At 46.2% G+C, this 25618-nt stretch overlaps 1 protein-coding gene across 1 annotated transcript in view; it reads right to left on the bottom strand.

Moving 5' to 3' along the window:
- TULP4 (TUB like protein 4) overlaps window positions 1-25618 on the bottom strand; it is an 865190-nt gene that overhangs the window by 417898 nt on the left and 421674 nt on the right. Inside the window, exon 3 of the mRNA XM_078649123.1 lies at window positions 12412-12540. Coding sequence (XP_078505249.1) covers window positions 12412-12540 — 129 coding nt within the window. The remainder of the gene's footprint in view (window positions 1-12411; window positions 12541-25618) is intronic.

The raw sequence follows: 25618 nt of genomic DNA, 5'->3' as shown, positions 1-25618 counted from the left end.
TGTTATCTCCTGCCATTGTGAGAGGAGGTGCTGAATCCTGTCACAAACTGGATGCCAAAGATGGTATGAGGGCATATTAAAGCGGCTTTGAAGCTGCGGCTGCTGCAGGGAGAGGAGTAGATTGAAGACCCCTCCATGAGGCTTGTGGGAGCTGCATCCACAGCAATCAAAGGACTGAGGTACCTGCTGGCTGTGATGGCTAGGGGGGAAAAGACAAAGATGATAGTCCCTACGATGCCACAGAGGGAGCGATAAGCAGAATTAGTCTGACGCGCCGCCATGGTGAGCCCCAATGACTTAGAGGTGGCCCTCTCCTTGAAACATTCAAGAGCCCAATCCACCTTGTCATCAAAAAGATGAGTGATGTTGAAGGGCATGTCCGTAAGGGGTGCCTGGGCATCCCCCAAAAAGCCCATCGTCGGCAGCAAGCCATGACGTCAAAGCACCATCGTGGAAGCAGTGTATCTGCCTAGAGAGTCGGTCGTATCCAATTTGCATCTGATTGTGAGCTTCGCTGCATCAATGCCATCAGCAATAGCTTGGGAGAGTATGGCTCATGCCTCCTCCGAGACCACGAGCAGCATTTGCACAATCATATCCCATACAGATTTGGAATAGCGGCCCAGTAAGCATGCATTGTTCACGGACTGCAGTGCAAGGCTGGTGGAAGAGAAAGGAATATGCTACTTACCAGTATGCATCTGTACTTGGCATGTAGGGCTGCTGACATTCATATCTGTGCATAGATCGCCGCCTAGTGTTGGGTCCGGATGATTGCACATTGTTGTCCTGGAAGAGTCTTCGGAGTATCACGAGATAGGTGGCTCCTCCCATGGACTACAGTGCGCATGGGCATCCCCAGATTGTTTTTCGCCATTGTGGCAGAGATGGAGTATGGTACAATAAGAGATGTCCATGCAAGAAAGTAAGAAAGTAATAATGAATGCTACAGCTGCGACAGGCACCGGGGAGGAGGGTGGGCGATATGAATGTCAGCAGCCCTACATGCCAAGAACAGATGCATACTGGTAAGTAGCACATTCCGTTCGAGGCATGTGGGCTGCTGAATTCATATCTGTGCATAGAATGTATAGCAGTCTCTCCCTTAGCTGTGGCTACCTGTGCCAGCTGCAGCAGTCTGAAAAAGAGTTTTTAGAACAGCCTGTCCTACAGCCGCTTGCTGTTTGGAATGTACATCTACACAATAGTGTTTTGTGAAAGTATGTATGGTAGACCATGTGGATGCTCTACATATTTCCTCTAGAGGAATGTTTCCTAGGAAAGCCATGGGTGCCCCTAGTTTGCGTGTAGAATGCGCTCTTGGGGGAACTGTTAAAGTGAGTTTTGCTTTTAGATAACATATTTGGATGCACTTAACTATCCATCTGGCTAACCCAGATTTTGAAATGGGTTGCCTTTGTGTTGTGGTGAGAAGGCAACACACAACTGTTTAGTCTTTCGAAAATCCTTAGTTCTATCAATGTAGTATAAAAGTGCTCTCTTGACATCTAGTGTGTGTAGAGCCCTTTCCGGTACTGACTGTGGATTTGGAAAGAACACTGGCAGTTCTATTGTCTGATTGACATGAAAATGGGCTACCAACTTGGGCATGAATTTAGGGTTTGTTCTAAGAACTACCCTATTTGCATGTATTTGGATGAATGGCTCTTGAATAGTTAGGGCTTGTAGCTCGCTAACTCTTCTAAGTGAAGTAATTGCTACTAGAAATGCCACCTGCCATGTTAAAAATTGTAATTCACATGAATGCAATGGTTCAAATGGTGGTCCCATTAGTCTGGTTAAAACGATGTTTAGGTTCCAGACAGGTGAAGGTGGGTGTTTTGGGGGGATTATTCTTTTGAGTCCCTCCATGAATGCCTTAATTGCAGGTACTCTGAATAGCGAAAGATGCTGTCTGTTCTGAAGATAAGCTGCAATGGCAGCTAAGTGTATTCTTATAGATGAATAAGCTAGATTGCAACGATGTAGGTGCAAAAGATAGCAAATGATATTTTGCGTTGAAGCATCTAGTGGGTTTATGTCATTGTTATTGCAGTAAATGACAAAACGCTTCCACTTTGCAGAGTAACAAGCTCTCGCTGTAGGTTTTCTTGCCTCCTTGATAATGTTCATACAGTCAGGAGGTAAGTTTAACACCTTGGCTGCTAAGGCAATTCCCGCTGGGTGCTGACTATTCAGAATTCCCATTGTTCATGACAAGGTCAGCTCGTCATTAGCACAGCACCAGTGTACTGCATGACGAGCTGACCTTGTCATGAGCATGGAAGAGGTTAGGTACCCAAACTCTAAGACTTCAGGAGCCAGATTGCAAGGTTCAGTTGTTGCGGATCTGTGTGCTGTATGTCTCCATGGCTCTGAGGGAGTAGAGTGGGTGTTAGCCGCAGTCCTTGATGAGGCACCATGGAAAGTTCTAGGAACGTTGTGTACCATGGTTGCCTTGCCCATGTTGGAGCAACCAGGATTAGTGTTAGTGAATGTTGGCGTAGTTTGCGTGCCACTAGCGGTATTAACGGTGCTGGGGGGAAAGCGTACGCAAATCTGCCTGACCAGTTCATCCATATCGCATTGCCCTGCGACTGCGGATGTGGAAACCTGCCGGCAAAGTACTGCCATTTTGCGTTTTCCCTTGTGGCGAACAGGTCTATCTCTGGTTGTCCCCATTGTTGGAAGTATGGTTGGAGCACTGTGGGATGAATCTCCCACTCGTGCAGCTGTTGGCTGTGTCTGCTGAGCAGATCCGCTACTTGGTTGTCTTTGCCTGGGAGGTGTTCCGCCATGAGAAAAATGTTTCTTTGGATGGCCCACTTCCACATGCTCTGTGCTGGATGTGATAGCTGTGGAGAGTGTGTTCCTCCCTGTTTCTGTATGTAGTACATTGCTGTCATGTTGTCCGTCCGGATCAACACAGCTTTGTTGCATAAATGTACTTTGAACGCTTTCATTGACAGAAGAATTGCCATCATTTCTAGCAAGTTGATGTGCATTTTCTTTTGTTGTGCTGTCCATAGGCCCTGCACTGTGCACTGAAGGACATGGGCTCCCCATCCTATCAGGGATGCTTCCGTTGTCAACACTATTTGCGGTACAGGCTCTTGGAACAGTCGTCCCTTGCAAAGGTTTTGTGGATTCCACCAATGCAGAGAGTTGTATGCACGACTGGTCACCAACACTAGGTCTTTCAATTGTCCTTGAGCCTGGTTCCACTGCCGTGCTAAGCACTCTTGTAGCGGACGCATGTGTAGTCTGGCGTGAGGGACTATGAAGATGCACGAAGCCATCATGCCTATGAGTTGCATAAACACTCGGGCAGAGAGCGAGTGTTGGGGCTTGAACTTTTGGATTAGTAGCTGCATGCTGTTTATTCTTGCAGCGTTTGGGTATGCATTTGCTGTCAGAAAATGTATTGCTGCTCCCAGGTACTGCTGTACATGGGATGGCTGAAGGTGAGATTTTTGGTAGTTCAACGTGAAGCCTAGGCTGTGCAGTAGGTGAATTGTTTTTGACATGTGGCTGGCACATTGCTGGGCTGACTTTGCTTGTATTAGCCAGTCGTCTAGGTACGGATAGACATGAATATGTTGTCTTCTCAAATGTGCAGCCACTGTCGCTAGGCACTTTGTGAACACTCTTGGAGCTGTTGTTACACCAAATGGAAGGACTTTGAATTGGTAATGTTGATTTAGTAGCGTGAACCTGAGATACTTCCTGTGAGCAGGATGTATCGGGATATGGAAATATGCGTCTTTGAGGTCCAAGGTTGCGAGTGGTAACACTTGTTGTAGAGTGAGCATATGAAAATGCTCCGATAAGATGTAATGATTTAGGGGCCTGAGGTCCAATATCGGTCTGAGAGACCCGTCCTTTTTGGGGATGAGGAAGTATAGTGAATATACCCCTGTACCTTGAAGTTCTAATGGTACTAGTTCTATGGCCCCTTTTTGCAGCATGCCGATGACTTCTTGCTGCAATAAGTTAAGGTGTTCTACAGACATAGGACGGTGTTTTGGAGGTATGTTGGTGGTGTGGAGGTTAGCTCTAGGCAATAGCCATCTTGGATAATTTGCCTTACCCACTTGTCTGTAGTGATGTCTAGCCAGACTGGTAGGAATTGTTGTAAGCGTCCCCCGACCGGTGTTATATGGTCTGGGGGTAGCGCTAAGGAGTCACTGTTTTGTATTGGTAGAGGATCTGGTGGTGTTGTTCCCTCGTCCTCTGCCTTTGTTGTTATTGCCGCGGTATCCACCTCTATTGTTTTTATTATAGGTGGTTTGTGTGTTTCCTTTGTAGTTTGTGGTCTGCTGTGATGAGTTGCCTCTTGTAGCCCCCCTGTAATTTGAGCGACAAAAGGAGCCTCTATGTTGTTGCGACTGTAGGGCTCCCATAGACTTAGCCGTCTCAGTGTCTTTTTTCATTTTGTCCAGTAGTGCATCTACTCCTGGACCAAATAAGTAGTCAGGATTAACTGGCTGGTTTAACAAAGTGGACTGGACTTCGTTTTTAAAACCAGAAATGCGTAGCCACGCATGTCTCCTGATCATAACACTGGTGTTAATAGACCTGGCAGCTGTATCTGCTACATCTAAGGCACATTTAATGGAGGCGTTAGTGATTAGCTTTCCCTCTTGTACTAATTGTTCAGCCTGTTCTTTGTAAGCGTCAGGTAAATGCTGTAGAAGTGTTTCTAAGGTATCATAGTGTGCCCTGTCATACCTAGCTAACAGGGCTTGCGTGTTAGATATTCTCCATATGTTAGCTGCCTGTGCGGCTACCCTTTTCCCTGATGCCTCAAAGATCTTTGATTCTTTGTCGGGAGGCGAAGCTTCCCCAGTTGTTTGCGAGTTTGCACGTTTACGTGCATTCGCCACCACTAAAGAATCTAAAGGCAGCTGTCCCTTAATATATGTAGGGTCTAGTGGCGCTGGCCTGTATTTCCTCTCAATTCTTGGGTTAATGACCCTTGCCCTAGTGGTATCTTTAAATATGTCTCCTGCATGTTTAAGTACCCCCTTTAACATAGGTAGTGTCTTAACAGTTCTTTCTGATGTGGCAAAAGTGTCAAAGAGGAAATCCTCCTCCACAGGGTCTGCATGCATGTCCACATTGTGATGGCGTGCTGCTCTTTCGATTAATGAATTAAAAGCAGCTGTGTCCTCTGTAGGAGAAGGCCTAGCAGGGTATGCAGGTGTATCAGGAATGGGTTGAGAGTCACCGGGATGTACTGGGTCAGCCCATGGTTGAGTGTGACGGTCTTGGTCAGTGTCTACTGGATAGCTGTATTCCTGATCATATTCCTCATCCACCTCTTCATCTGAGTGTGTGGGTGTATATGAGTATGGGTTAGGCCTATTTGGCTGAATAGGCTCAAAAAGAATAGGTGAGGTAGAACAGTCCCTTTTCTTTTTGAGTGGTATAGTGTAGTGGAGAAGTGTGGCTCACTGGTTAGAGGAGGTAGACCCTGAAGCAGAGGTCAGACCCGGGACCAGGGTTCAATTCCCGACGCGGCAGGGTCTTGAACCCAAATATCCACGGACTCGATAATTCTCGTTTCGGTGCCTACTCGAATCACGGGTTCACACTCTGCAGCTCTGGGCATTAGCCTGCTTAATCTCCACTACGGCCCCCCTGCGGCGGGATGCCTGGCTTTCACCTTGGGGATGCCCACTACAGGTATCTCACAGGGAAAAGCCAGGACGGGTTCCCAAGGCAAGCGCCGAGATGCCTACGGGTAATCGAGCGCTATATAAGAAAGCATAATAATAAATAATAATAATAATAAGTCTCTTTCTCAGTCTCTGGTCTGATCTTCCTTTTGTAGAGAGTGAGTTTCCCAGAGTTAGGGTCAATGTAAAGTTTTGATTGTTCAACTGATTCAGGGTCTGGATGTAAGACTTCCTGTTCAGCAGTTTTGTGTGTTTTTGCCAATGTCTTTTGATTGGTTTGTTTCGGTTCGATGCCGCTTTTTGGGTCGACCGCTTTTGTTTTCGAGGAAGGTGGGAGGCCAAACTTAATCAGTCCGATGGTCTTTTGTGGTACTACAGTTTGTTTCGGTAGTGCCTGTTTCTTCGGAGCCGAAGTCTTATCGACAGTCTTTTTCGGTTCGATTATGGCCTTGTGTCCTTGTGTCGATTTCGGAACCGATGGCTTCGGATCGACGCTCTTTGATGCTGGTTCGATGCCCTTTTTTGGCTCGATGTTCTTCGGCTCGATCGTTTTCATTTGCAGAGCAACTGGTTTGTTGCCTTTTTGTTTGGGGTCGACAACCTTCTTTGGATCGAGTCCCTTTTTTGTGTTGTCGGCCGTCGACGCCGATGTTTTTGGTGAGACGCCCTTTTGTTTCGGAGTAGATACAGGGGCGCTTGTTTTCGGCTCGACGACCCTTGTATTCGACGCCCATGGTTCGATATAGTTTGGCCCGAACACCGTGTTGTCGACGAGTTTCTTCGGTCTCGACTCCGATGGATCGACGTAGTGTGGTCCGAAGTCCGTGTAGTCGATCAGTTTCGGTTTTGTTTTGTGTTCCACCACTTTTGGTTTTGATATCACCAATCTCGGAGTTTGTTGATCCGATGGCTCTTTAGTAATATTCTTAGCCGGGCTGTATTGCAGGGCTATAAAATGTTTTTCGAGATCTTGGCTAAGGCCTTGTGGCGATGCCTCAACCTGAGCCTGTGGAACCATGGAGCTATAGGTATGGGGCGCCGTACTGACGGGTGGGCCCGTTTCATCACTGGAGTCGTCCTCTACGGCTCCGATCCCTTGTTCGTCGTCCCCTACCGCGACGATGTCTTCTTCCTCGTCTATGTAGTAGTCGGAGTCATGCTCCGATTCTTGATCCGACTGTTGTTCGTATTCTTCGGCCTCGACAAGATCTTCTTCGTCGCCGAAGATATTTTCTGGCTCTGGCGCTTGTCTCTGCATGGTTAGTCTAGCGGCCCGTCGAGCTCGAAGTGTCTTTTTTGAACGAAATTGGGCACAGGCTAGGCAGTCGGCCTCATTATGTTCTGGAGATAAACACTTGTTACATACAGGGTGTTTATCGATATGTGGGTATTTGGAGTTACAAAGAGGGCATCTTTTGAATGGGCTCCGTTCCATCGACGACTGGTCGCGTGGCGCCGAGAAGGCCCGCGGCCCGATTCGACGTCCCAAGTTGGATAAAGGTTGTAAAGAAGCTGTCGGCACCGATTCGAGACAATACCGACGATACCGAAGGCTTTTTGGCCTCTAGAAAGTGTAGTTTCGATTCCGAACTTTGAGTAAAGGAAATTACATCCGAACCCAAGGGCAGAAAAAAACAATCTGAGGATGGAGAGGATGCCCATGCGCACTGTAGTCCATGGGAGGAGCCACCTATCTCGTGATACTTCGAAGACTCTTCCAGGACAACAATGTGCAATCATCCGGACCCAACACTAGGCGGCGATCTATGCACAGATATGAATTCAGCAGCCCACATGCCTCGAACATACTCTTTCCAAAGGTATCCAGCATCTTGAATTCTCTATCCATTGAAGAAGTAGAGAACGCACCAAGATGCATTTTGGAGGTGAAGGCCTGGACCACAAGACTTTCAGGGGTGGAATGCTGGGTGACGAAGGCTGAGTCCCTGGGAGCAGGGCCATGGCAGCAGGAGACTTTCCTGTGCAGGAAAGCCTGTGCAAGGATTGGCTCCTAGCAGTACAACAGTGAGGGCATCACTGAAAGGGAGTAGGGGGTCAGGTCGGGACACCCCAGGTTAAAGCACCTCTGTCAAGACCTTGTGTCAGCCAGGTCCTCATACAAGTTGTTGTCGGCAATGGACTCTCCTAGGGGTCAGAATAACCATAGGATTCCTCAGGTCCCTCCATTCATGTTCCTCTTCAAGCCCTTCAAGAAAATAGGGCCCCATCTCGAATTCAGGTGATGTGGGTCTGGTTAGCGATGGAATTGACATTGTGCGATGCTGGTCCGACACTGTATCAGAGTTGGGTTCGGCAGCGCTGGGAACAGAGCCACTGAAACAGTTCCCAGAGGAGGTTGCGATGTCATGACCAGGGCCGATCCGGATCTACCAATGGACCCAGTCGGAGTCTCTTCTGAACTCATGGCCTCACAAAATTGTCAAAAGTTGTGCCGGGCGCTCCGGGAAACTCTCGGAGCGGGACCTGAACTTTTGGCGTCACTCCCACACCTTATCCAGTGAATGAGACCAGAACTGAGAAATCAAAGAAGGCTTTGACTTCTTATGGGACTTACCTGAAGAAGTCGGAGATCTCAGATGACTGACGTGAGCAATTTGGAGAGCAGTCCCTGGACCTCCCTTGCAAATGCAACCTGGAGCTGTAGGGAGTTGCATGGCGAGTGGCTAGAATCTTTATGGCCCGCTCCCGGATGGCCTTTGGATTCATGGTCCTTCAATCCAGGCAGGCCCTGGATTTGTGGTCCTGCTCGAGGAATCACAGACACATCAAGTTGGGTCCTGTCATAGACATTTGCTTGGGACAGACACGATTAGGTGTGAGACCATTTAGGTTTCCCTCACCTTCTTCAAATAAGTGTGAAACAAGGCACACTGGTCGATGGAAATCGACACAGTTGAAAAAGTCAGCCATAAAATAACTGAGGGGAGCTTGATCCAGATCCTCGCTGACAGCATGCAAAAGAAGAAACTGAGGTCAGCACGTTGGGGTGGCGCCTATATAGGGACCCAACCATTCACTACCGGTGCAGATGATTATGTTACAGGGAGCCAACCGACACCACCTACAGGCGCACAAGGGAACTGCTCACAACATTCCAGATGCAGTCTGACACGTGAGGAATATTCTAAGGTAAGAAATCTGCAGCTAGAACTCTCTATCAGATGAACAGATCAGATGGCTGAGATTAGGTATTGTAAGGTTGCAGTGATAATGTTTTAAAGGATGAGAGCTTAGGATCTATGAAATGAGGTGTTAGCCATTTGCAGGAGTACAATAACAGAGATTAAAGCAGACAGACATGCGATGGCGGGGAGACTACACTCAAAAAGAGGTGGCATACAGAGGGTGGAAAGTAAGAAGAGGATCATTCTGAGGATAAAATGAGAGAAACCAATTGAGAGCTGTTTGTCAATGTCAATTTTTTAAGCAGGGTTTAGAAAAATAGTAGAATGAGGCTTTCTGGGACAGAATACAACCTGGGGATGTAAAGCTGTAGAAAGAAACCAGATTAAGTTGTTCTGTATATAAAGGAAAGATTGCTTAAACATGCAGGTTCAAGTGTGCAGATCATTTAAAGATTAGGACCCAAGCCTGTTGTATGCAAAGCCATATATTGCAGCCCTTCTAAGTAAAGTCTAGTATCCCAGGCTTGGTTCGCGGTCTGTATACTAAGCAAAGGGAGGAGGTTCAGGCTTCTTCTTTAGGGACGAGTCTCATTTAATGATCTTGACTAGCTATCATAACATCACTACACTAAAATGTTGTTTCACTCACCTAAGTTTTTGGGCACTGACTCAGGGCATCTTTCCAATATGATTTACTCTACGTTACCTAATCCATTGTAGGTTGTTGCGGCTCAAAAATTCAAGAAGCAGAAATTACAGCTTATTTCAGCTTACACTTACTATGTGGGCTAAGGATTTATGTATGCAGTTATTGTTCTGCTGGATAATATAGCCTGGTGTACTCTTTTTGGTCCTGTTATTTCACGTATACAGTTGAGTGTCCCTTCTTAGAAAATTCCTACCAATGAGAAAGACAGGTCCTTCTCGCACCACATCTAGTTCTGCTCCAGGTAGGTCCTCAGTTATAAACTCACCAACGTTTAAGAGTTTGCGAAGCAAAGTTGTGCAAGTAAAGAACATTCTATCTATACAAGTCAATACTCAGAGGAATCACCAAATGACGCCTGTGGTCTAAGTCAGGCATCAAATGAACAGAAGTTTTATGCAGGTTCTATTCACAAACATTGGCAAATCTAGAAGGTATGGCTTTAATGTGCCATAGCACGTAAAACATGCATTCACAAACGCTAGTTACGTATGCTTAATGCAAAAAGGCTCTTTATTACATTAAAGCTTGCCATGTTGACTTTGCCAAGCCTATTAAAAATAGTACAAATTACTTCTTTCTATATGGATTGCATAATGGAGACAAAGAAATGAATGTGACAAACAGCGGTATGATCAAGTGTGCTTTTCAGACGTAAAACAGTCCCTCGTGCATCCTTTCTTGTAGATGGTGGAATGGGACACTGAATAGCCAATAGCATGCGGTGAGACAGTATTACTCCTCTGTGTGGAGGCTCAGCCCATAAAACGTATAGTTTACAGGAAGGGAAACAAAATGTCACGCAGGAAGCATCACTGTCTAGCCGCAATGTAGTGAACAGGTGCAGGACCAGGGGCAACAGTGCTATCATGTGTTTCAAGCGACAGAGTATTCAAGCAGGGTGCAGTGTTCCCTTTACTTTTTAAAGGATTGGTTACCTTTCCTCCAATACATTCAGAACACTGATCCAGAGCAGAATGCAAAAAAATAATAATATGCCATAGTTCAGGCATTAACAACTTATTAGTTCTGAGTACATGCTGCCTCATTCTTTTTTCGGACGTTTTACTGATGGCGGTTGGAGAACATGAGAGTAGTTAGGCTTACCATCATACCGTAAACAATAAGCGTTGAAGCAAGAATGCATAACCCTACAAAGTGAGGTTTGGCTTAACCTTGGGCGTAGTTCGCGTAGTTACGCGAAGTGCACTTCGCACTACGCTATCTACGCGAACTGCGTAGTGCACTGTGCAAAATGCTGTTGGCACTGATTGCACAGTGCCGGATGCTTGTCCGCACTGTGCAATCATTGCAAACAGCATCTTGCACAGTACAAGCGGGCGTTTTCTGCCGCTCAAGTAGATTTGTACTCGAGCGGCAGCTTTCTCAACGCAGACTGGTAGTTTCTCATCGCGAGCGTTCGCAAGCATACATGACCACTCGCAATGAGAAACTTGACCTCCCCGCGTTGAGAATCTCGCCGGGAAGTTCATTTTCCAGGCTTGCAATCGGCAATTTGATGTTGCTGATCGCGAACGCGGAAAAAGTCTCGCCGGGATGTTATTTTGCTAGCTCACGGTCGCCAACTTGACGTTGAGGGCCGCAAGCAAGCAAAAAATGCCCGCTACGCGTTTTGCACAGTGCTACATGCAATTCGTATAGCGCGTAGTTGCGCAAACTACGCGAACGTAGCGTAGTCCTCGCCTAGGGTTAGTTTGGATAGGTACTACAGCTAAGCCAAAAAAAGTTAGTTTTGAAGTATCATTTCTATAACAAATTCTTCGATAGTCCTACAATGTGCCAGTGGTTCTGCACCACTAGAGTTCATTGGCTTACTGAGCCAGGGCTGGTAAGAGATACAAAAATACACTTAAGTTGACCTCAAAAGTTCAGTAACCCATATAACAGAAACAAAGCAAACAGACCCAGCATAACAGAGAAGGTATGCTGCCCATCTCCTGGCTCAGATGGACTGAGAAATAAACTTCCACTTCGCTATTCAAGCTACCTCTTACATCGAGATCTCAAGCGGTCTCATTTTGGGTGTGATATGTTTAGCCAGTTCTCACGTATACCGTTTTGCTTTCCTTTATCCATTATAAATGCTGTCAATAAAGAAATGCAAGACTTAAACCTAGGAGTGGCTTTAAATTCAAAGTCCTACTTGGAATAATATGAAAAATCTATTATTTGAGGGTAAATTTAGTTTATGAGGGTCCACATCAAATTAGCTAAGTGTTCTTCAATGAGACAGAGTTTTTGGTAGTTTGTGTGAATCTAGACCATGTAATAAAATGCACACAAAAGGACAATAAAAGATACAGCTAACTGAAAGCCACTGTAAATCTCATAGGGCCAGGTAACACTTATTGCCAGGTAGTGGATTTACGCATTACAACACTACCACCAAAACTGCTATGGTATGTTATCACAAAGAAGTTAAATTGTTTTCAAAGCATGTGTGAAAACTGCAGCCTACCCTGGCTTTTCAGAAAACAGCGCTCTGTCTTCATCTCAAAGTCCTCTGCATCCAGAGAACATCTCATCTAGGGGGTAGTTCAGTGGACCATTTGCTCTTTATTGAACTAAGGATAAAAGATCTCCTTAAAAAAACTCCACAAGGATGTGCATTGGGATTGACCCGCCACCCAGCGAGGAGCAGGACCAGATGATAAAGCACGCCGCCTCAAGTGGTTAGGGTCCCTGCATCCTAACCATGGGATTCCCAATAATTAGGGTCTATCTCCTGGGTTTTGGGTTGTTGCATTCCCAAGCAAACAAGCAGTACCTCTTGCTCCATATTATGGTTCTGAGAGGATGTATGACTGACAACCCTACCTCTCTTCCATTCCTCTTTTATTAGAAACCAAAGACCTACCTGTGCCCCACGATCATTGACGAGTTCCACGGACCATCTTCCTTCATACTGGATCCACACAAAGATTCCTCCATCAGCATCACAGGTTGCCAGCTTCTGAAAAGGTTCATTCCACCGGACCAGGACAACCTAAAAACAAGTCATACACACACAATATGGTCAGTCCTCATGAGCAGCTATGGTACTTACAAACATCACTAAAAAGCGGATTATTGCCTACTCTTCAGCACTATGACAAATTATTATAGGGAATCGAAATGATAGGCACAAATATGAAGTGCCAGTTACAACCACTATCTTCAAAATCAAACTTCTCTTTAAAATATGAATAATAATACAGGAGTTTTTTTTTACTCTGTGGGTTCAAAAAATATGGCAGCATCGTTTACCTGAGTGAGTGCTTAGTATGTACCAGACTTGAGGAAAACAACTGATTCTCTTTTATGGTGTTTACTCCCAACATTTCCTAGATTCTTTAAGTATTTTGGAAAGTTCTTCCTTTCAACTCTTTGGGCTAATCTAGCAGCGTGCGAGTCAGTCACCACTCATTGCTGTTACAATCAATCTCCTTTCAATATGGAAAACAAAAAACCGAATACTTCAAAATGGCACACAAGATCAAGATTTCAGTGAAGCTCTTCAATAAGCTGCATCCACGGAAAATATAGATTTGAAGATTCGCTATTTTCCGAGAACAAAACCATATGTCAGATTATTTTACTCCATACTGCAGGGTAGCTATCAGGACCTAGATTATTTTATTTATGTATAAAGTTTTATATAGCGCGAATAAGGCATTTGTATGAAAAGCTGTAGGGTGATTAAAATTTTTGCCCTAGAATGCAATACTACTTCAGAGTATTCATTGCGCCATCCGAGAGATGGTGTTAGTGTCAGCAGACCACCAGGCCTGTGATCGCTCCTAAATAAAGTAATATTTTTTTGAATGCAGTCCATTTTCCTTAAAGGAAACGTTGCTGCATTTCTTTTTTTTCTTTTTTTTAAAGTTTGTTCAAGAGTTGACAGTCGTCCTAGGGACCACTGCCTACTCAACAAACTTTTATTTTTTTTAACATTCACAATGGGAAATGTTCGAATGCATTGCATTACCACACCAACGGAGGAGCCAGGGATTCTTTCAATGTTTTAAAACCGGATTTTGGTCACAGAAATATTGATACATTGCATACATATTCAGTATTCGGAAGGGATGCCTACAATACGCCCCTTTCCAAATACTGAATCAATATCAAGTCGCAGTTGCATTGTAGGAGTCAGTAAAAATGTACCAACTCCTAAAATGGGATTAGTAGACTTAAACACATTTTTGCAGATTGTGACTGTAATGAATATGCTACTTACCAGTATGCATCTGTTCATGGCATGTAGGGCTGCTAACATTCATATCTATTGCATAGATCGCCGCCTAGTGTTGGGTCCGGATGATTGCACATTGTTGTCCTGGAAGAGTCTTCGAAGTATCACGAGATAGGTGGCTCCTCCCCTGGACTACAGTGCGCATGGGCATCGACTCCATCCCCAGATTGTTTTTAGCCATTGTGGCAAAGATGGAGTGAAATAGTGTAAAGGATGTCCATGCTAATGATTGAATGCAAGAGAGTATCTGCAGCCGCTACGGGCACCGGGGAGGAGGGTGGGCGATATGAATGTTAGCAGCCCTACATGCCAAGAACAGATGCATACTGGTAAGTAGCATATTCAGTTCGAGGCATGTGGGCTGCTAAATTCATATCAGTTGCATAGAATACATAGCAGTCCCTCCATTAACGGCGGTTGCCCGTGCCAGCTGCAGAAGTCTGAAAGAGTGTCTTGAGAACAGCCTGTCCTACAGCTGCTTGCTGCTTGGAATGCACATCTACACAGTAATGTTTGGTAAATGTGTGCGGTGTAGACCACGTGGCTGCTCTACAAATGTCTTCTAAAGGAATATTCCCCAGAAAAGCCATGGAGGCCCCCAACTTGCGTGTGGAGTGCGCCCTTGGGGGGATTGTTAAAGTACGTTTAGATTTTTGATAACAAATCTGGATGCACTTAACAATCCATCTGGCTATTCCTGCTTTGGAAATAGGGTTGCCTTTGTGCTGGGCTGAGAAGGCAACAAAAAGTTGTTGTGTTTTCCTAAAGTGTTGTGTTCTGTCAATGTAGTACATCAACGCCCTTTTTACGTCTAATGTATGGAGCATTCTTTCCGCTACTGTTTGTGGGTTTTGAAAGAATGCGGGCAGGTCAATAGTTTGGTTGATATGAAACTGTGACACCACCTTCGGAAGGAATTTGGGGTTAGTGCGGAGCACTACCCTGTTTGAATGAATTTGTATGAATGGCTCTTGGATTGTGAGCGCTTGCAGCTCACTAACCCGCCTGAGCGATGTAATAGCAATGAGAAAAGCCACTTTCCATGTCAGGAACTGAATCTCGCATGAGTGTAGTGGCTCAAAAGGTGGGCCCATCAGCCTAGTGAGGACTACATTAAGGTTCCACACTGGAGCTGGTGGTGTTCTTGGAGGAATGACTCGTTTCAGTCCCTCGAGAAAGGCTTTAATGGCAGGCACCCTGAAAACAGAGAGATGCTGCCTGTTTTGGAGATAAGCCGCTATGGCGGATAATTGTATCCGAATGGAAGCGTACGCCAGATTGCATTTGTAAAGATGTAACAAATAGCAGATGATGTTAGGAATGGATGCATCTAGCGGGTTGATATTGTGTTCAGTACAGTAAATGACAAACCGCTTCCATTTTGCTGCATAGCAAGCTCTGGTAGTGGGCTTTCTTGCCTCCCGGATGATGTCCATGCATTCAGGAGGCAGGTTGAGGTAGCCAAACTCTAGGACCTCAGGAGCCAGATCGCCAGATTGAGCTGTTGCGGATCTGGATGCTGAATATCGCCATGGTTCTGCGTCAAGAGGCTTGGAGAGAGATGCAGCCTTTGATGCGGTACCACGGAAAGTTCTAGAAACGTGGTGTACCATGGTTGGCGTGCCCACGTTGGAGCAACCAGGATGAGCGTCACCGAGTGTTGCTTTAGCTTTCTTGCCACCAGTGGAATGAGAGGCGCTGGGGGAAAAGCGTACGCAAATCTGCCTGACCAGTTCATTCATATCGCATTCCCCTGCGATTCTGGGTGAGGGAACCTGGCGGCAAAGCTTTGGCATTTTGCGTTTTCTCTTGTGGCAAAGAGGTCTATCTCCGGATGACCCCACTGTTGGAAGTACGGGTGGAGTACTGATGGATGTATCTCCCACTTGTGCATTTGATGGCTGTACCTGCTGAGGAGATCCGCCATCTGATTGTCCTTGCCCGGGAGGTGTTCTGCCATGAGGAAGATGTTCCTCTGAATGGCCCACTTCCACATGCTCTGAGCCAGATGAGACAGCTGTGGAGAGTGAGTACCTCCCTGCTTCTGGATGTAGTACATGGCTGTTATGTTGTCCGTCCGGATCAACACGACCTTGTTGCACAAATGTACTTTGAAGGACTTGAGCGCCATGAAGATTGCCATCAGTTCCAGGTAGTTGATGTGCAACTTCTGTTGCTGCGTCGACCACAGTCCCTGCACCGTGTAGTGGAGCACATGAGCTCCCCACCCCTGGAGAGATGCGTCCGTTGTTAGAATAATCTGTGGCACAGGCTCTTGGAACGGTCGGCCCTTGCAAAGGTTGTGTGGATTCCACCAATGCAGAGAGTTATATGCCCGACCGGTAACCAACACTAGGTCTGTCAGTTGTCCTTGAGCCTGTGTCCACTGATTCGCCAAGCATTCTTGGAGCGGACGCATATGCAACCGTGCGTGCGGGACTATGAAGATGCAGGAAGCCATCATGCCTATCAACTGCATGAACACTCTCGCTGGTAGTGAGTGTTGCGGTCTGAACCTCTGGATGAGCGACTGAATGTTGTCGATCCTCACCGGGTTTGGTTGAGCTATAGCAGTTAGGGTATTTATCGTCGCGCCTAGATACTACCGCACATGGGCTGGCTGAAGGTGCAACTTTGGGTAGTTCAGTGAGAACCCCAGACTGTGAAGGAGGTGAATGGTGTGGGACATGTCTGCGGCGCACTGCTGTTCCGACTTTGCTTGAACGAGCCAGTCGTCTAGGTAAGGGTAGACATGTATATTTTGTCTCCTGAGGTGCGCCGCAACTGTCGCCAGACACTTTGTAAACACCCTGGGGGCAGTGGTCACTCCGAAGGGTAGTACTTTGAACTGATAATGCCTGTTTTGGATGGTGAACCTGAGGTATTTTCTGTGGGAAGGGTGGAGTGGTATGTGAAAATAAGCATCCTTGAGGTCTAAGGTCGCTAGGAAGTCCCCTTGGTTTAGCAGGGGAAGAATCTGCTGCAACGTCAGCATGTGAAAGTGTTCTGACAGTATATACAGGTTGAGGGGGCGTAGATCCAGAATGGGTCTGAGGGATCCATCCTTTTTTGGGATAAGGAAGTACAGGGAATAGACCCCTGTACCTTCCTCCTCCACCGGTATGAGCTCGATTGCGCCTTTTTGCAGCATCACCACCACTTCTTGCTGCAATAAGTGCAAGTGCTCTGCTGACATAGGACGTTGTCTTGGGGGAATGTTGGGTGGAGTGGATGTCAACTCCAAACAATAACCGTACTGGATAAGTTTTCTCACCCACCTGTCCGTGGTGATGGACGTCCAGACTGGCAGGAACTGCTGGAGTCTCCCCCCGACAGGTGTTGGATGGTCGGGGGGCAGTGACAGAGAGTCACTGTTTGTTGGTGGCAGAGGAACGGGAGTTGTTGTTTCCTCTGCCTCTGCCTTTGGCACTATTTCCTCTGTAACCCCCTCTACCTTGCTTGGGGTACGAGGACTGTGCGCCACCTTTCGTGAATTGTGTTTGTTGTGCCAGGTGTCCTCTGGTAACACCGCGGGTACCTGAGCGACGAAAAGTGTTCCCCCTGAATAGCTGGGACTGAAGCGCCCCCATGGACTTCGCTGTCTCATTGTCCTTTTTAATTTTTTCGAGGGTGGTGTCAACTTCTGGGCCAAACAGTCTGTCTGGATTAACGGGCTGGTTGAGTATAGTTGTTTGAATGTCAGGTTTAAAACCTGATATGCGAAGCCATGCTTGGCGCCTTAACATGACGCTAGTGTTAATAGCCCTAGCCGCTGTATCTGCCACATCAAGCGCACACTTTATTGCAGCATTTGAAATGAGCTTTCCCTCTTGTATGAGCATCTCGGCTGCCTCCTTAAACTCATCTGGGAGGTGTTGAAGGAGCTGTTCTAGGGTGTCGTAATGCGCCCTATCATAACGTGCCAACAGTGCCTGTGTGTTTGATATGCGCCAGATATTGGCAGCCTGCGCAGCCACCCTTTTGCCAGATGCCTCAAGCACTTTCGACTCCTTGTCTGGGGGAGGAGCTTCACCCGTTGTCTGGGAGTTCGCCCTTTTGCGGGCATTTGCGACCACCAACGAGTCCAGAGGCAACTGTCCCCGAATATATGCAGGGTCCCCAGGTGCCGGTCTGTATTTCTTTTCAATACGTGGGTTTACCACTCTCTCCCTGGTAGGTTCCTTAAAGATTTCTGAGGCATGCTTAAGGACACCTTTCAGCATAGGAAGTGTTTTAACAGTTTTTTCTGAAGCAGAGAAAGTGTCAAATAGAAAATCTTCCTCCACCGGGTCAGCATGCATGTCCACATCATGATTTGCAGCTGCCCGCTCTATCAAGGCATTAAATGCCGCTGAATCCTCGGGGATGTTCGTGCACCAAAACCCTGTGGGTCCTGTACCACCTGATGGCCTCCCTGGTCACCAGTGTCCACCCAAGAGTCCTGTTGCTCATCAGGGTAATTGTTAGCCGGGAAATTGTACTGGTCATCCTGGGCATCGTCCTCTCCCCCTGACTGATTGGGGGAAGGTGATGGGCTCCTCCTTGGTGGAGGCTGAAGAGGTTCAAGAAGGGCAGGAATGTCTTGTGCCGGCCTCTTCTTCTTTAGTGGTATGACATAGGATTCCAATGGGTGGGAAGTGATCTTTTGCTTATAGAGCGTTAATTTCCCCGTTTCGGCATCGATATAATGCTCAGATTGTTCTTCTGAAGCTTGATGTCGATCCAATCGGCCACTTAGCGTCGAAGGTTCCGATGTTTCAGTGGTCTTCGGCACCGATCTGGGTGCAAACGCCTTCGGTGCCACCTTCGGCGGCAGAGTGTAGAGAAGCTTGGTTGAAGTCTTCGTAGGTGCGTCAACCAGTCTCGGAGCCGACGGCGTGTGAGTCGTCGACGTTAAAGTCTTCTCCCGAATCCGTTTGAGGGAGTCAGTGACCTGCTTTGGGAAGGAAGCGGAGGGTTTTGTAACCGATGCCCTATGTTTGTCACCATCGGAGGCCCTCCGTGCCAACGAGGTGTCCACCGACGCATCGTCGGCCCCAATGGTCCGCGCCTCCGTTGTAGGCTTAGGCGCCGATGCCGTTGCTTTAGATCCGGCGTCTGTGTGCCGATGCGTAGGGCCTCCGGACTGTGACTCGGGGCCCTTTGTCGACTTTGCTTCGACCGGGCGTTTGCCAGTTGGCGCCGCAGTCGCGTCCGAAGGAGTTGCAACAGTCTTAGTGGACTTTGCTGGAGTAACCGTGCTCGACACGTTTTGGACGACCTTCTTAGTGGACGGTGTCGGCTCGACAGCCTTCTTCGGCTTCAGAGGCCCGGCGGGCGACGGAGTCGTTGACGTAGCAGGCTTTTTCATTTTTGATGGTATGTCGGCCATCTTTGGTGTGGTCGAATCCGAAGGTTTCGGTTTCGGTTTCGATGGTACGTTGGCCATCTTAGGTGTCGTAGAATCCGAAGGTTTAGGTTTCGGTTTCGATACGCGCAATGGCGTTTCCGCTGGTGTGTCCGAGGCCGGGCCAGAAGGCGGGGCCGGGGATAGCGGTGCAGGGTCGTGGGTAAGGCCGAGTGGCGATCCCGTGACCTGAGCCTGAGTCATGTAACTTTCGGGGCATAGCTCTTCCTCCGAGCTATCTTCCGCGGCCCCATAAACTTCTTCGTCGTCCCCTACCTCCTCGACGTATTCAAGGTCCAGTCCCTCAACGGGTTCTCCGGGATCTGCCTCGACCTCCGTCAATGGGGGTGAAATCTGCAGGCGATGGCTTGGGCCTTCTGCCTCGGGCTCGTCGAAGATGTCGTCGGGTGCCGGAGCCGCTCGCTGGGCCTCGAGGCGCGCCGCGCGCCGAAGCTTGAGCGTTTTCTTCGACCTGAACTGTGAGCAGGCCATACAGTTGTCCTTGTTGTGGTCCGGCGAGAGGCATTTGTTACAGACTGGATGCACGTCGATATGTGGGTACTTGGATCCACACACGGGGCAGCGCTTGAACGGACTTCGTTCCATGGTAAGCTCGTCAGGCTCTTGCTGCGACGACAGGGCCTCGATGTCCGAAGAGTTAGTCGACTCCGCAGAATTTCGACTCGGAGAGTCGTATGAAGGCCGAGACCGTACGCGAACAATACCGACGCAGTAAACGAAGGCCTTTTGGCCTTAAAGAAGTATGTTTTTCCGATTCCGACAAGGAGACGTCGAAATCACATCCGAACCCAATGGCGGAAAAAAACAATCTGGGGATGGAGTCGATGCCCATGCGCACTGTAGTCCAGGGGAGGAGCCACCTATCTCGTGATACTTCGAAGACTCTTCCAGGACAACAATGTGCAATCATCCGGACCCAACACTAGGCGGCGATCTATGCAATACATATGAATTTAGCAGCCCACATGCCTCGAACAAATACTTTGCCTATCTGGCCGTTGTAAATGAACAGTAAATTGCCAAATGGATTAACATTTTAAAATTACAGCTCGGCTCTAGAGTGATGTACAGAAGAGGCACGGACATTTATCCTTCATTTGGTGCAGTGCCAAACGTAGATTGGGATTTTAACCCCTTGCTATTCACAGGATAAACTGGAATTCTCCGTAAGCATCCCGCATGGAGTCACATCATCTATTCATCCAAGGGGCACAAACAAACCTTGCAAAATTTCTCCAAGTATCTAATGTAGTTATCGTTAATATTTCAAGAAGCAATTTTGCTCAATTTTCAGCCACGCCATTACAACTGGTTACACTACGTCCTGAAAATTGGTGTGCATTTGTATAGAGAGGCTTGAGAAAGCCGTGAAGCACACTGGCAAATAATGTGTGTAGAAGTTTGAGCACAGCACAGCTGATGTGGGCCTTAACAATAGTTAGAATTTAGCATTCCCCTACATATCCTCTCAGGCATGCCAACACCATCTGGACTTCAACATTACAAGGATTGGGTTGGCACAGATTTTTCTGCCCTTTTTTTTTGGCCAGTTGTGACCTGGTGGAGAACATGATGATACGAGAAGAGACACGGATTCAGTGTTGTGATTGGATAACAATTGTCCACTCAGGTTTAAATGGATAAATATGGTGCTACAAACCATTAAGTTGACTTATATCAGAGTGGATTTTTTGTGAAGCTTTCAGGGGGAAAAAAGACAAAATGGTCATAAATTCACAAATAAGCACTGATGAAGTTCAGTTTAACTAAAAGAAACGCACTGGCTACAATCTTAGCTGTGTTTTAAAGAAAAGAATATAGAATATTCTCCAAAAAGAAAATAACAAATGCACAAAGGAATTTTTGGACTTTTTTGTGGGTGCACCATCCTGTGGCGTATGTTTATGCTTCTGCTCTGTGTAGAGCAGGCTGTGGCCTTTCATGATTGCTTCAAACCCAGGTTGAAAGCAGACCCAACACTCTACTGCAGCCAAAGGCCTTGGAGAGGTCTCAGCCTTTTACGGAGACGCTCAAACTAAAAGTAATTGCCTGCATGTCAAGAAGCCTTACTGGATGCTTGTGCATACTCTAGAGCATGTGACGGTTACAATAGAGAGCAAAGTACCAGCATTTCCTGTTTTACCGGCTTGTAACATGTTTTACACTGCTCTTTTGTAAGAAGCTCCGAAACCAGTCTCTGGGAGTGACCTATCGACACACAACAAAATACATGTTGGGTGTTCCCTTTTTCTGGAGCATCCTTGAGACCTTTTAAAAAGAAACATATGTATGGACGAGTGATATATATATATATATATATATATATATATATATATATATTTATTTTTTATTTTTTATTAATAGGTGTAATATCTCCAAGGTAGTTCCTATTGATGACAGCACATAGTGAATGACATGAAAATCTGAGCAAAATACTCCGTTTTGTGATGGTATTGAGCTAGAGTTATAGTTTCTTTGCTGAGGGCAGACGGGTCTCAGTTTTTGAGCTCATTACTGCAAATCATGTGTCACCTTCAGTCTTTCTTAAGGATCACCACTAAATTCTATGGAAATAGGTGCAGGCCAAATCAATATGTTGCGTGGTTTGCCATCTGCTACTTTATTCTTGAGAAGTCTGAGTAAGGCCTTATAAAACATATTCTATTGGTCAGGTTATTTATAAAGTGTTAGCATCCAACCTGAAGATGGTTTTGTAGTGCTACAGAAAAACGCCAGTGCTGAGATAACACATTACTACAGTGCTGCCGCGTCTGGTCAAACAGCCAGGTTCCGACCCTTCATCTAACTTCAAGAAGACTGGGCTCTGGCTTAAACCGCAGCGGGAGGAGGTCTTTCTTACTACTTACAGCCGCTTAAGATTTGGAAAGGGCAGGGTAAATACATTTGCCTCCTCTACAACTCTTGCTGAAGCATTTTGAATTTGCCGGCGCTGGTCATTGTACAGCGCGTTTTCCACTTTTTTGGATAACTCAATCGAATTAGTGGAATAGATGACATATGCGCAAGTAGAGACGTTCCATTTTGAAAGGACGTTTGTTTGAACATAGCTTTCACCTGGCTAAACACAGAGATGAATGTAAGGGGTTGCATGATAAAATAACCTGTTCAAAACTGCACCAAAAGTAACAAGCACTTGCAAAGCCAATAGGTTTCACCTACGCACTCTGATAATTTTGGTCATGGCCGGCTCTATATAAGACTCTTAACTAAATAAATAAATATGTGACATCTATTGGCTTCTCCAATGTTTTTTATACATGTTTTACAACAACGCAGACTGCTGCCATGATCCAATGGCTTAAATTGGAAAAAAAGAAAAGCATGCTATGACATGGCCAGCGGTGACCGCATCATAGCATTTTTTTTCTTTAAGGCATTTAGCACAGCAGTCCATGGTACTGTGCAATATGTGTAAAAATAGCGCAGGAGGGCAAATACCACGTGGAAGGTGAGAGGGAGAGGGCTTCAAGCAAAGTGGGAGGTGAGATTATGGAATGCAGAAGGCACAATTCTTATATTTTAAACATCCAGCACCGTAGAGCTAAACTGGGCTTACAACATTATCTACTCTAGCTGGCCCATTATCGACGGTCTTGCTTGAAAGGAACTGAGAGCATAGCTTATGAGAGGTGTTTGGCTGGCAATGCAAAAACAACGTTTTAGAGGATAAGGGCTCATGTTGGGTAACTACAACAGAACTGACCCAGGGATAAGAAACAAAATAGAAGCGCAAAATCTAATTGAGAACTTTCGACAGCCGGCCATCTTGCCTCGTGGTGAGCAATCGTGCTTGTTTATTGAGCTGTGCCTGATCACAATGACTACAGCAGACCGTCGTCTATGCTTAGATATCACTTTTTAATAGCATTTATTGCCCTCCTAAAAAAAACCTCTAATTTGAATTAAATACCCTAACCTATTCCACCTACTCTTCCAACTGTCCCGCATTTTTTTTATGTAACTTAAAAAATACCACTTTAAGAAATATCAGTATTACGATGATTTAAGAAGGGTAATCATCTTTTTTCTTTTTAGCAACCAATTACATTTCTGAGAGCAATATATTAAGCATGGAATTAAGTGAGCAAATGCAGTAAAATAAAATATATCTTCAGGGCACAATGACTCCAAAACCTTAATGGTGTTGCGCATCATCCTCCGCCGACAGACTAAGCATAGCGGTGACACATATATAATGGCATTTGTAAAAATTCTTCAATTATCTCTGCTTAAGTCTCAAGAGTTACCACTTTATAACACAAGACGTGAAAGAATTCTAATCAAGTAAATGTGCAGACCTTTAAAGGCTCGTAAATCTGCTCTACTGAACGATTTGGGAGTCTGACGTCAGCACTCATCAGTTTATTTGAGCATGAAATGGTTTCTACTCTCTTTTCCCCTTGATGCCTGCTTCTCCCCCCCCCCCCTTTCTCAAGAAGAACAAGAAGCCAGATAGAAATGCAGAAGCAAACCCATACAGCAGGAAGAACAAACCATACCTCTGCAGGGGGATCAATGGATGAATGCAAGACAATCTAGCCATTATTGCTAGAAGATCTGGTCAAGTAAAGCAACTTAAGAGAGAAGTCAGGATAACACCAGGCGACAGAACGTGTGAAACAATAACCCTCATTACCTACTCATACGGAGAAAATATTTCACAATCAAGCATAAGAATGCCTGGTCACTGGCTAAAATAATGGTCATTAATTGTTCAAGGAGATATATCCCAGAAAAGGCTAGCCAAATGTTCATGTCTAGCAAACAGTCTGATAGAGCAACACCACCAAGGCAAAAAAAAAAGAGGTTTCCCCACCTGCCTCAGTTACTAGTTTGGCAGGACCACAGAAAACAGGTCGACCAAATGCTGCAGGGGTGGGAGTTGGGTCAAGGTGATTAAGTCAGCTTCTCTCTAGCTTCGCAGTGCTGACAGTTGCTGAGGCAAACACAACAAGTTCAACAGAAACCCATTTCAAAGGCGAGTTGCAAGGGCTCTGCTAGGCCTTCACCTGTACTGTGACTGCATAGTTGCCAACATTAGGAGAAAAAAAATCCCGGGTCACTTTGGAGGACAGGGCTGCGGCAGATAGAGAGTTCTTGTTTGGTACCTGTTTGTAACAAGCATTTCCAATGCAATAGGTCTCGCATTTCCGAGAGTTTGAGCTATTGGCATTGTAAACGACAATCGCTTTTATTTATGTGCTGTTTTTAAAACAGATAAATACATGGCATTGTCATTTACAATGCCAATAGCTTAAACTCTCGCAATTGAGAGAACTATTGCATTGCACATACAGCCCCCCCAAGCTTTGAGTACACTTGTGACGTGCATGCTAGCAACATGTAAGGTATTAGGGAATGTGGAATAAGTGGATAATACAATAATTGATTGCGAACTACTTCAGCTACTCTCCATGGATATATTTGATTCCCCCCTCTCAACAGCTAGTCACCAACTGTTTGGCTGCAAGTAATTGTTTGCAATCACGGGTAAAACATCCACACACTCGTGCTCTCTCTAAGCAAATTTAAACATTTTAAACGCAAGCTAAAGCTTATTTACATGCAGGTGATTTAGCTAGGATCAACATTTCTGGGGTGTCCTCGACCTGCCAACCATCACATGGAACCCAGAGCTCGAAAGATCTATAAAGTAATCGCATTTCTAAAAAAAACAACATACATTCCAGAGGGGAAAACGCATTTTTGCAAAAGAACTTAAAACACATACTGAAAACGATGAACACAAGTCCAAATGTGTGTATGTGTAGAGTGTTGTAGTGCCTCCACGGTGTCAGAAACTCATTTGTAATACTTTTCACCCCATTACCCTGAGACATCATGTCTCACACATTGGAGATTAGTTGCACTCTCTGCCAGACTCATTTGACTTTTCGCAACGAGGTTCATACCTTGCATTCACGTTTTCTAGCACGAGCCCTTGGTAGGAAGCCAAAGAATTGCAAACATATAAACTGCTGGCCATATACATCAGCGATCAGCAGTTGGAAGCACCGTCAAAACACTTTTCAGCCCTGTGATCGACCCTAAAGTGCTGCTCCCGTAACACAAGGGCTGCCACAGCTGTGCCTACAGGCCTTTTACTGGCGGAGGTTCCAGATCCCTGCTCTGGAGGATCAATCATAGAGGAGTAGAGGGTATCTGTAGGCATTACCTTGGCGTTAGAACTGGATCACAGAATAGATGAACACCACACCCCCACATTCAAAGGAACTGACCCCGCTACCTCCAGTACACAGGGACTGCTGCTGGAGGAAGTGCGGGACACGATCAAACCGTCTCTCTAAGCGGATTCCCTGGTCACGTTCCCCGGGATGGACATCCTACTTCTCTAAGCCATTCAAACGCTCTTCAACTGCTTCAACTCTCTGGCATTCGGAC

The sequence above is a fragment of the Lissotriton helveticus genome, chromosome 6 (genome assembly GCF_964261635.1).
Source record: "Lissotriton helveticus chromosome 6, aLisHel1.1, whole genome shotgun sequence".
Taxonomy (NCBI): domain Eukaryota; kingdom Metazoa; phylum Chordata; class Amphibia; order Caudata; family Salamandridae; genus Lissotriton; species Lissotriton helveticus.
The sequence above is the reverse complement of the archived record's forward strand: the minus strand, read 5'-3'. Positions and strand labels throughout refer to the sequence as shown.